This window comes from Quercus lobata, chromosome 3 (genome assembly GCF_001633185.2).
Source record: "Quercus lobata isolate SW786 chromosome 3, ValleyOak3.0 Primary Assembly, whole genome shotgun sequence".
Classification (NCBI taxonomy): domain Eukaryota; kingdom Viridiplantae; phylum Streptophyta; class Magnoliopsida; order Fagales; family Fagaceae; genus Quercus; species Quercus lobata.
Genome location: NC_044906.1, coordinates 38,828,164 through 38,840,470, shown reverse-complemented (window position 1 = coordinate 38,840,470; position 12,307 = coordinate 38,828,164). Strand labels below are relative to the sequence as shown.

The following is a 12,307-nucleotide window of genomic DNA, read 5'->3' as shown; positions in this document are numbered from 1 at the left end:
TCTGTTTGGCTAGCTTATTTTTTGCCAACTTATTTTATTATTCAGTTTATTTTTCCTATTATTTATGAGTCTTACTGTACTTTTTAGTACTATTTATAAATCTCATTATATTATTTTAACTAACATTTACCTTTATTTACTATAATTTAGTAAAAAAATTACAGTTTCAGTAAATAAACCAGATTACAAACATACCCTTACTATACTGACCAGGCTTTCCAACGTTAGTCACGTGGTCCTATAAAAGAAAACGTTAGTCACGTGGAGGGCCACACAAACTCAACTGCGGGAACACAAAAAAATAAAACAAAACAAAGCAAATGAAATTAGTTTGAGAATTTGGGGCAGACACCAGAAAAAACAGAGAGATTAAGAAGAAGAAGAAGAAGAAGAAGAAGAGGGGGACCTTCTGCGATGGGATAAGTCTTACTGTCATTCATTTCATTTCCTTTTCAGTATTTTTTTTTTTTGGGTACCCTCTTTCTTGTTTTTATGTTCTGTCCGAAATTTTCGTGAAAACATCTGCCAAATCCAAACAAAATTACGCACATAAAACATGGGTTTTTGTTTCCATTTTCACACATGGGAAACGCTGTTCAACATGTACAAGGTTTGTTGTAGGCTGACACAGATATAGACAGTTTTTGATTGCACCAACCACCATTCACTTCCCACCTCTTCTTTTTTAAATCTCAGTCCCTTTCTCTAACACACACACACACACACACACACAAAGAAAGAGTTTTTGTGAGAGATACAGAAATGGCTTCTGCTCTATCGCATTCTCAACTCTCTTTGGTTCAACTTAAACCCTCACTCTTCTTAACCCCCAAAACCGTTCATAAACAAAACCCTTGCCTTTTTGCCCACCACAACCATCAGAACCAGAACCAATTGTCTATAACTACTCTACCTCTCAAAACAAGAAATGGGTTGGTCCCAAAACCAAAAGCTTCATTGAGTTCTGTCCCTGTCCAATCCAATGCCAGTTCTCCTATTTCCACCAAAAAATCCGACAGCCCAATTATCGTCATTGACAATTATGACAGTTTCACCTACAATCTCTGCCAGGTTCGTCCTCAATTCTTTTGCTTTTGTTTTTTTTTTTTTTTTTTTTGCTGTTTGGTTAAGTTTTGATAATGTATGATACAAATGTTTTATTTTTGAGTGAAGGGTATGTTCTTAGTAGTATAATTGAGTCCACGATTTTTGTTTATGGAGTTTACATTTTGTTTATAGGGTGACAAAATTGAGGAAGAAAAGTGCAATTCATGTCATGAATGTCTCATCTTTATTTATTTATTTATTTTTGATGGAAGTGAATGATAAATCGTTTCTACGCAAGAATTGAAGAATTTTTGTGTATAATGAATTGATTTCTTCGATGTGCAATGTGTTTCATGACCCTAATTAGGGGAATTTATCTACTTGTGGTTGTGGTGGGGTTAGGATGAGAAGGATTTGTGGAAATAGGATTTAGACTTGTTGAAGAAAGGGATATGGAGTTGTGTTAGGAATTAAAGGGTGGTTTTATAAGTTATTTGATTACTGCTTGGCAGAAGAACATTTGTGGGGTTTTTGGGTTTTGGTTGCTAAAAGAAAGTGGTTGATTTGGGGTTGTAAGGAAGAAAAAAGAGAGAGGTTTTTATTGTGTTCTGGGTTTGTATGAACAGTACCACAAGAGAGAGAAGAGAATGGAAGAAAAGAACACTTATCATAAAGGCCTATGTGCCTCTATGCTTAAAATATTAAATAATCTTTTTTAATCAACCCCATCACTTTTGAGTACATTGAGCTAAAATACAGATAAGGAGTAAGGTCTTCTCTTGTATTGGTGTTATAAGGACTTCTAGTAGTCTTAGGACTCCTAGTTTTACTAGTAATAAAAAAGCCCTAATAAAAGACTTATTTGGGTCAAAGAAAATAAAACCTATCTTAGGTTCTCCGAGAAAATTTTAGACTCAACGAAACTACCAAAACACCCTTAGTTAGCAGGGATCGCAGAAATTAATAAATAAAAACCCAAAAAAAAAAACTATTTTAACTCTAAAAGACTCATACCTAGACCTTTAAAACCAAACAACTTTTACTTTAATTTGTGGACTTCACACGTGTAGCCCGTAAAGTAATTATTGAAGAGGCCAAGTTTTAAAGTAATATCAAGTATCAATCTTCCATGGCTGCATCATGTTCTTTGTATCTTAGCAAGCTGTTTTTGGTTATTCTGTTCCGGTTTATATTTTCTAGTTGATTGAAATTCTATTATAATGTCATTCTCTTGGGTGGTTGATCTTCCAGACTGCTGGAAGGTATTCTAATACTTTGATATGACAAATCATATAAAAGTTTAATATTATTTTATCTTTTCCATTGTGATTAAATTTAAGAGTATGTAGAAAAGAGAAGATATCTAGTGAAGATTTCCCTCCCACTTTATATTGATTAAAAAGGAAATGGCAAGAGAAAAAATAAAAGGAGAAATTTTAAATAGGAAAAAATGTGTTTAAGCTCTAATTAATTCTTCCACTTGAAATAGATTTTAGATTCCTTTGCGCAGCAATACTGGAAAAGGTTAATTAGTCCCTTACTTTTGTCATTTTTCACCCCTGCAAATGAGCTAATCCGTTCTCAATCTTCTAAACCAGTTGAAATACTTATTTATATTGTAGAGGTTTTTTTTTTTTTTTTTTTTTGGGTGGATTTTGCAAATGAATGGAAGTTTACTTTATGAAGACTTATAATGTTGTATATACTTCAAAAGTTATTGCTTTTTAAATAATTTCTCATAATGATTCTCTTTATTATTGATTGTACATTATGAAGATTTGGTCTAATAGCTTTTTTATTTTTTATTTTTATTTTTTATTCTGAAGTATATGGGAGAGTTAGGATGTTTCTTTGAAGTTTACCGGAATGATGAGATTACAGTGGAGGAGTTGAAAAGGTAAGGATTGCTATTGTTTTTGCTTGTCTATGCATGTTGATAGTATTTTGATTGGTTAGGGATTTCTGATGGGCTATACATAGCATGTCTAATGTAATTATCCAATCATGTCTGACTTTTTCTGCCATTTTTATAGGATGAATCCAAGAGGAATCTTGATATCCCCAGGGCCCGGTAAGAATTTTTTGGATGTGTTGTTTTGAAATATAGATGGCCAAGGCCTATAGAAATGGAAAAGGAACTACTCACACCAAGATTTTTATAGACCATACTTTCTTTTTGTAGGTACACCCCAGGATTCTGGGATATCATTGCAAACCGTACTGGAACTTGGACCTATTGTACCTGTATTTGGTGTGTGTATGGGTTTGCAATGCATTGGAGAGGCTTTTGGCGGTGAGTCTTTTTAGATGTCTTCACACTTATAAGCGATCCCAATGTATGATTTATTCATCTGAATGTATGATTAAGTTAGTTTGTATGCTATTACTGAATATATGCAAATCTGTAATCACTAGAAAATGGGAATCATGTAGTACCAACTTTTCTAAGTCTTGTTTTTGTCATGGCTGATAAACTGGATAACTACTTCTTTTTGGGTTTCTAATGCAAAACTTATGTCTTTATGGACTTGTGGCCCTGGTAGCTGATGGTACCTCATCCCCTGTGGACCAAGGGTCATTGTAGCCAGATTACTGGTTACCTTTCCCCAATTAAAGGGAGAGGTCTAGGGGTCTAGGGTTCAACTCATGGAAGTGAGGGTTTTGGATTGGGGAGGGGACTGTGAAGTATATTATTACCATTTTATGGAACCTTGTGATTTTGTCCATTTGCAGGGAAAGTTGTGCGTTCGCCTTCTGGTGTCATGCATGGAAAGAGTTCTCTTGTGTATTATGATGAGAAGGAGGAAGACAGCTTGTTTGCTGGGTTATCAAAGTATACACTTTATTCCACATATCCTTAAAATCTTGTAATATTTATTTTTTGGATCAATTGTTTGCTTTTAAATATAGTGTCCTTGATTGCACTATTTTAAGTTATCAAGAATTAGCAATTTTAGGATTTGTCAATTTCTTTTTCTGAACTTGGTTTACATCATACATTTGGTCATCTTTTTGCAAATGGGTTGACTTGACTTTATGTGATCAATACCTTTCAGTAAATACTCTGGGAATATATGGAAATTTCCATTAAATTAGCATCATATGGAACCACTAGCTTGAAGTTTGTTTATTTTTTGTTTGTAAGCTCATTTTGGTGGCTTACATGTAATTACCCGTCTTGCATACGACATTATGTCACAAAATGCTCTTGATATATACTGCTTAAAATGGGTTCAATTCAATTATTTCTTATCCTGGAGGTTGTGACAAGCTAAGGTAGAAAATTTGTGAAAGGGACTTTTAAACCTCAAGAACATGGCTGATCTATGAATTATATTAGTCATAAAATCAATTTGATAATGCCATATGCAAGACAGGAAAAAGTTGAGAATATGTGTTCTTCCATGGAGATAACAGAATATTTGTACATCATTTACACTTCACTTTTTGCTAACAGATTAAATGAAACTGAGTCTCTTCACTGATGTTGGTGTGTTTTATGGTCTGTGTCTCTTCAGCCCATTCGTTGCTGGTAGATATCACAGCCTTGTGATTGAGAAGGAAAGTTTTCCTGATGATGAACTTGTGATTACAGCATGGACAGAGGATGGACTGGTAATGGCTGCTCGTCATAAGAAATATAAGCACCTGCAGGTAAGATATTGTTCTTCCTTTTCACCTTTTTAAAAAAAAAATTTAAAAAAAAAAATTGAGAAACTTCCTTTTCACTTATTATGTGCTGAGGGAGACAATTTTTTTGTTGGGAGGAATTGATGAGGGTGAAAGTTCCATTGGCTTAGGTAAATGCACCTTACACAGTTATTACACCAATATGTGGACTTAGAATATGAGGTGTCATTATAATTTATTACTTTCTGATAGTGGAAATGGACGGAAATTTGTACCATGACCTCTACACTTTGTGACGTACTTTAAATTAATTTCTAGCATTCTTCTGCAATCTGCATATATGGTAATAAACATGTAAAGGTACTTTATTTATTAGCTCCAAAAGTCAAGATTGTATTGTAACATGTGAAGTTGTGATCTTGCAATTTACCTTCCTCTTTATATGCAAGCCCCTTGCTACCTTTTCCTTTTGGTTTATTCTTGGTGTGCGAAGAAATACTGCTAGTAATGGAAAGAATTTTAACATTTTTCCAGACTAGGCCAAAGCATTTCATCTTCAAATATTGGAACCAGAATAGGCTGGAAAAGTAGTAATGTGATTGAGTTATTTGGTAGAAAGCAAGGTGTCATTAGTTGGCCTTATTTTGTCCTGAACCTTTGTTCTGTCTATGCATAAGTTAGTGTGACTGTCAATTGGGCGGGCAATTACTCGAAAGTAGTTCTCAGATGAACACTGGCTACTTAGATTAATTTCTGGACAGCATGTTGGAAGTACCCACTCCCCCCCTTTATCACAAGTATTAGCATTAGAATGCCACCTTGACCTGCTGATTTCATCTTACATCGAGGAGCCAATCATGCAACAATGACTTCACTGCCCCTCCCCCCCCCTCTTTTTTTTTTTTTTTTTTTCTTGAATGAGAATTCATTTCTGGTGATAAATGACTAAATGGAAATTTATTTTGATGATGGGCAACCCATCAGTTGTATTATTGAAATTTTCTTTAGTTATGCATGCATGATTAATTGCTTAGAAAAAAAATCTTAGAAGCACAGGGCACAGACAGAGGTAAGAGAATACATGTGAGGTGTAATTGTGTGTGTAGATATGCAATGATTGAGTGAAGGGGGGCAGGTGCATCTCTTGATACCCCTAAAATGATTATAACCCTAGGTCCATGATCCAATGGGCCATAGACCCAAATTTTAGCAGTGGATAACTCTGACTACAACCTCCTCTTTTTTTTAATCAAAGAAATTAATTATAACCTTCATGTTGACGTATTATCCCTTCCTCCACCTCCCCTGCCCAAGGATGAAATTTAATTGTCCCCTCTTCCCTTACAACACCCAATCACTTACTAACTTTTTGTCACATTTGACCGACTTTTTACAACTTACAAAAAAGTGATCATGCTTCTTTCTTCACCAAAGCCAAAGGCTTTGTTTTCCCCATTTCCCCTCCCTTTCTAGATATTCACCAAAGTTAAAATGTGAAATTAACTCCCCCCCACCCACCCCCCCCCCCCCCCCCCCAAACAACAACCAACCTCCTCCCCCAACCAAAGCCCCCAAAAAAGTATCACATTTTCTTACCTATCTCTTTTTTAATATCAAAACAAACCTATCTTTATTCTTTCATGAGTGAACTTCTTCAGGACTTTAAAATTAAATTTCAATTATGTATATAGTTTCATATACAGCTATATTCATTGTTGTGTATTTGTGTGCATGTATGTGTTTTAGAAACTAATTGCAGTATATTTAGTTAGATAAAAGAAACAAAACTTTAAATTAATTAAAGACTGAGTTTAGGCATATTGCACAAAAACTTAAACTTGTTCAAAGTTGATTTGATTTTAAGGATTGATTCAAAATCAAACTAAACCAGCCTTTTAGGTTGAGAAACACCCGTCCAATGTGTTAAATTGGAAGTGCTTCCTTTATGTATTAATATCCCAACACCTGGTCCTCTCTTCCCCAAATAGGATCCTGGCCACACCAATGTAGATTAATGCAGGATTCTCTGAGGGTGTGTCTATATTGATGCTGGGTACTGTTGGGCATGCAAATTTGGGTCGGTTGAAGGAAATACTTCATTTGCAAAAAAAAAAAAAAGATAGACATTGAACTGTGAAAAAACCTGGCATTTTTACAAAAATACTGGACCACACAGTTTTACTCGAACTTTCTTTTTTCCCTTTTTTCTTTGTTTAACGTTATGCTTTTTTAACCAAAAAACCATGCCTTCCTTCAATTGTGCACTTTCATTTATGGGCTTTTCAGTCTTTTGCTTTTAAACTTGAAGTAGTCAAAATATCTAATCAAGTGTCCTTTATTTAGTCATTTTATATAAAAATAAAAAATTTAATTCTGTATTTGAATAATTTTTCTGAACTACATTATTCAATTAATATCAATTTTCAATATAAACTTGTATATTTATGTTAAAATTGAATCTCATCTCATTTTTATAGTTGATTTATTATTTTATTTTATTTTTTTTAAATTTTTTATGTGTTCTTTAATCTATTTCTAATAAATTAAATATTAATCCAATGGTTGAACTAGTAAACCATCGTACAACTTCTTTGATGGTTTAATGCTCAGTTTGGTTCTGATAACTTTGCTGTTTAGTTTATGGGTTCTCTTACTAGAAAACATGTCGTATGACCAGGAGGGCTTGTGAAAGTGTTTTGTGAGTCTATAGTTGAAAGAACTATAGGAAAAAAGGTTTCTGGTATTTTAAGATGGATCAGACTTTAGGCTAAAGGCTGAAATTAAATTTTGAATTAGTGGCTAATGGTTTGGAACAACATAGGGCTTTTAGGGTTTCAAAATATGTATTAGGATCAAGGGGTTATGGTCAAATAAGACAAGAAAAGACCAATTTTTTTGAAGCTATGAGCAGTGGCATAAATATTAACCACATCTTGATTTTTTAGTTTCAGCTGCTAGAGTTTATTTGTTTTGAGGGAATGGTTGGGTTGGTAAAGTGTGGGTTCTAAAGGTTTGAAGAGATGGGTGAATGGTGATCAGAGGTGAAGGGAATTTAAGACAAGTGAGCGATGGGAGTAGAAGATAAAGAAGGAACAGAGTGCTCAATATCACTAGATGAACAGACTCTGCAGATCTCAATTCTGAATTAGTAGTCGCAAAAGCTTTACAAACCTGTTATAAAAAAGCAGAAATCCCTAATGACAACTAATTTTGACACTTGGATGAAAGAAATTATCCCTACACATGAAACCCTATTTGTAATAAGATTTAAAAGCTCTTAAGGCTCAAATAGCTTCTGTGGACACTTAAACCTGGACCAAAAAGGTTTGTTAATTAGTTTCTTTGCCTCTTAGTTGGCATAATACCCAGATCCTTAGTCTTAGAATTTCAAAAAGAACAGTTTTCTCTAGCCATCGAAGAGGTTTTCTGTCACCTGAAAGTGCTTAATGTGGGTTCCTTTAGGCTTCTCAAATGCATGTTTTTTTCTCATCCTGCAAATCTAACCTACATTACCATGACTCCCTTCTTCAAGCAAAGTTGGGTTAGGAAAGAGTTTAAAGGTATATATGAAGTAAAACCTGTGAAGCACCTATCAGAAGACCCAAATTTGTAACTGGTAGGAGCACTAAGGCTGCGTTTGTTTTGTTGTAAAGTTTTTTCTGGAAACATTTTCAACATATTTGGGTGTTGGTTTCATTGTAAAACCTTGGTCAAACTGAAAATATTTTTGGTTGACTAGGAAAACACAATGGAAAAAGTTATAAAATGATTTACAACAAATTTTTTTTGTAAATTGTTTTTAAAACTCATGCACGCACAAAGCCCCACCCTCTCCTCTCTTTCTTGCATAGACTCTTAGGGCTCTGAATGGCGAGCGATAAATTACTGATTCTCTCAAAAGTTTAAGCTATTAGGAAATAGTGAATTTAATCACTCCATAATTTTAATTCTTTCCCTCACATGTGGACCTAACTCTTTCTTAATAAGTGAGGCCCAACACGTGGGATTTTTAGCATTTTAAATGGGAGGTAGAGCGAAGATAGGGATCTAACTTGGGATCTCCTACTCTGATACCATGTTCAATTGCCGATTCTTCCAAAAGCTTAAGCTACTAAGAAATGGTGAATTTAATTACTTAACCATAATTCTAACATGGTGAAGTCTCTAGCATGCGTAAATCTCTGGGTTTCTTGGTGCTGTCAATGTCATGGTGGGGATTTATCTGTTGAAGTCTCCAGTGTGCCTAGGGCCTTTCGTGTTGTCAACTTGCGGTGGGGATCTATCTCTGTTGCATGCAATGGTGGATGGGTTTTCTTGTGGGTTGTTGTGGGTTTTCTTGTGGGTCTTTGGGTTTCTCCAATTTGCTAGGTTGTGTGTGGATCTTGTAAATTTGGTTTTTGGGTTACTTCAAGAAAAAGAAGGCTGATTTTTCAAGATAGGAGCCCGCATTATATGAGAATCCCTTACCCAAACCAGCATATTCTCTTCCCTAATTAGTTTGCTAAAGGATACAGACACCAAGATACAAATGGAGGTCATAATGGATCTATTTTCTTTTTCACTCTTGGAACTCCTATAAAAACATGGAGAGATATTTGTGATTTTAACTTGCCACTGGGCTATGGAACAAATGACAGTTCCTCTCACCATAAAAAGTGGTGAAGGTGAGAGTCATAGGTCGAAATGAAACTTTACAGGTGTGAGTTGTTTTTACCTCTGAAAAATCATTGATTAGTTCAACTCTATAAGCCATAATTGAGAATGATAAACAACTCTATAAGCCATAAATTTTTTTTTTTTTGGGGGGGGAGGGGGGGTGAGGGGGGTTCTCGAATCAAGATTAGGTCATTTGGTAGATGATGTTATTGGTGAAAGTTGAGTATGGGTTATTGAAATCGGTTGCTATTAACTGCAAAATTTGGTGCATTTCTAATCTCAATCCACCCCTAATGCAAATTGAATCTGCTGAGGGAGAAAGCGTAGTGAATTTAATGACACTATTCTTTTTCTTTTCTTTTTTTTAGGTAAAAAATTTAATGGCAGTATACTCCCAAAGCACTTTCTTTGTGATTATAGGGACACACGAGATTGAATCTTTGTGAAAAATCAGATTCAATATTTGAATTAAACATTTGGGGAAGGTTTGTGTTGAACACACAAATACATGCAAAGGATTCAACATAGTTTTGCTATCTAATGTGCATATGATATATCCTGAATGAAATTATAAACCAATAATGTTTTGCTATCTAATGTGCATATGATATATCCTGAATGAAATTATAAACCAATAATGTTTTGCTATCTACTGTAGCACAAAACTGCCCCTTATGGAACGTTTTCTAATTTTCACCTCAACCCTGCTGCACATGCACAACGTTGGGTTATATAAAGAAATCTTGTAGTAGCATTTTATAACTATGGTGATCTAGCAGGAAGTTCTAGAAAACAATCTGGAGTGCGAAGAATAAATAAAAAAAAATCAGTAACTATTTTAAGTATTTGTTTGGCTTGCTTACATCTCCTTTCTCATTATTTTTTATATAATGGTCATTTTCTTTCCAGTCACTGCAATTATAATCTTCAGATTAGTAATTGCTATTATTTCTTTCTGAATTAGTAAAACCTGCTACAATCAACTTGGTTTGAAATTGCAGGGGGTTCAGTTCCATCCTGAAAGCATTATAAGCACTGAAGGCAAGACGATTGTCCGCAATTTTGTTAAACAGATAGAAAGAAGAGAAGCTGAATCCCAGAATTGAGACGGTACTTAAGCAATGTAACATATTATATGTAATAAGGCTACTTGTAATCTTCTTTTATACTTTGAATTTTGTGCTTTGTACTTGCCATTTATCCAATTAAAGAATTCTTGGATCTGGCTCAGACCTCTTGAAGCATCTGTATCTTGCAAGCAGTTTTCATGCTTCAAATCATACCAAGACATGGTGTAACTTGCCTTGGATGCATAAACACTTAAATGATCATTTGATTTAGCATTGGCAATAATTCATGAAATTTTATTGTAGAATTGCATAACAAAATTCTATTTCATTGCTAGATACCATCCATGACCATTACTTTCCTGCCCAAACGCCCACCTCGGTCCAACAACCCCCAAGTGGGCAGCCGTTTTCCCCCTTTTCTGCCTCCTAAATTTCACTCTTATTTTGGTAGGTTTTGCAATCATTGGACTCACTGTCACCATGGCTTTCTGTTGTGGCTTGAGATCACATGCTTCAGGGTTAAACAGTAGGATATGTATTATTTCTATTGCATAAAAAGGTATTTTACCTTCAACCAAAATAATTGAAAAGATTGCTGTACATTAGGCAACTTTTTGAAACAGACTGTTGTCTATTATATATGTTCATGGTTGTAGGTTGATTTAAAATTTCTAATATTAATTTTACTTTAATAGAATATAATGTAGCAAGTTTTTCATATGAAATTTAAAATGTATGAATTTGAGCTTTATTAATATGTGGATTTAAAAAGATCAGGTATGATAAGTCATTTCAGATCCATAATATGACAAACTTTTTTGTCCAAATAAAATCTTCAAACTATAATCATGTATTTGTTAAATTTATATCAACCAATTTATAAGTTACTAACAACTATTCTTCTAATGTCTTGATTTTTAATCTTCAAATCCACACAAAACCCTAATGAATTATAAACACCATGTTTAGGCAAATCTAATGATAAATCTAGCCCTACTCTCTAATGCAACATAGATGGGCCGTTTCAGTTTTTTATAACCCTCTTTTTAGGGAATTAACCATCTTGCCTAAATATAAAGATGTCCAAAAACTGGTTAATACTTGCTACCTTCTTGTAGCTTGATATCTGGAAAATGTTGCAAGTGACCTTTATCTGAAGAGGTTCAGGTTTTAAGGCTGGCAAAGTTGGATGGACTGAGATACCTCTCACAGTTGCAAGAATCCACTAAAAGTTGAGCAAGCTATTATTATGGCCCAAAAACCCACTGCTAAAGACTCTTTCTTTAAATTCCTTACAAAGAACATGACAGATTCATGCCCAGAAAGTTGTAAACCATTAAAGGCAATGAAGTCTAGTTGAAGACCATGACAGATTCACGTCCTAAAAGGTGCAAACCAAATTTTTTTTTTTTTGGACTGAAGAAGGTAGGTGCAAACCATTAAAGGCAATGAACTCTAGCTTGAAAAACACTTCTTTTTTTCCCTTCATTGGTGAGGTCACGGATGTAGATTCATCTTATGCAACTTGCATCATACAAGTGTAACTTACTCATAAATAAAAAAGCTGAACCCAAAAAGACGGTTTTGATAGGAACCAAACTTGAATTCAATGATGATGAAAAGTGCATATAGATAACTCCTGTAGTCGTGTGGTTCAAAATAAATGAAGTTGAAAGCATCTCATTTTCATTGCTGACTATATTCATATCCAATTGAAAGCAGGTTGGCAAGTGACGTGCAAATTGATTAGTTATCTGTAACAACTTCATGTATTCATAGATTGGCCACACAAAATTGGAAGCATGGTGGAAATTAAAACCTTTAAACAACAACCAAACGAATATGCATTTCCTTTTCTCTTTTCTACTTGATTTTGCTTTTGCTTTTTTTTTTTTTTTTTTTTT

The 12,307-nt window shown here is 34.3% G+C and overlaps 1 protein-coding gene across 1 annotated transcript; it reads left to right on the top strand.

The window, feature by feature from the left end:
• Positions 1–299: 299 nt before the first annotated feature.
• LOC115982150 (anthranilate synthase beta subunit 2, chloroplastic-like) lies at positions 300–10,686 on the top strand. Its single transcript, XM_031104673.1, has 7 exons — positions 300–1,071; positions 2,874–2,944; positions 3,081–3,118; positions 3,230–3,340; positions 3,781–3,880; positions 4,566–4,701; positions 10,335–10,686. The coding sequence occupies exons 1-7, from the start codon at positions 763–765 to the stop codon at positions 10,437–10,439; spliced, it is 870 nt and encodes a 289-aa protein (XP_030960533.1). The 5' UTR covers positions 300–762; the 3' UTR covers positions 10,440–10,686.
• The last annotated feature ends 1,621 nt before the right edge of the window (positions 10,687–12,307 follow it).

What these genes read in the sequence shown, in the direction of transcription:
- LOC115982150 (XM_031104673.1), top strand. Translation starts at nt 763, where the DNA reads ATGGCTTCTGCTCTATCGCATTCTCAACTCTCTTTGGTTCAACTTAAA. An exon ending in ACAGTGGAGGAGTTGAAAAG is followed by an intron (nt 2,945 to 3,080) that starts GTAAGGATTGCT and finishes CCATTTTTATAG; the next exon opens with GATGAATCCAAGAGGAATCT. An exon ending in CATTGGAGAGGCTTTTGGCG is followed by an intron (nt 3,341 to 3,780) that starts GTGAGTCTTTTT and finishes GTCCATTTGCAG; the next exon opens with GGAAAGTTGTGCGTTCGCCT.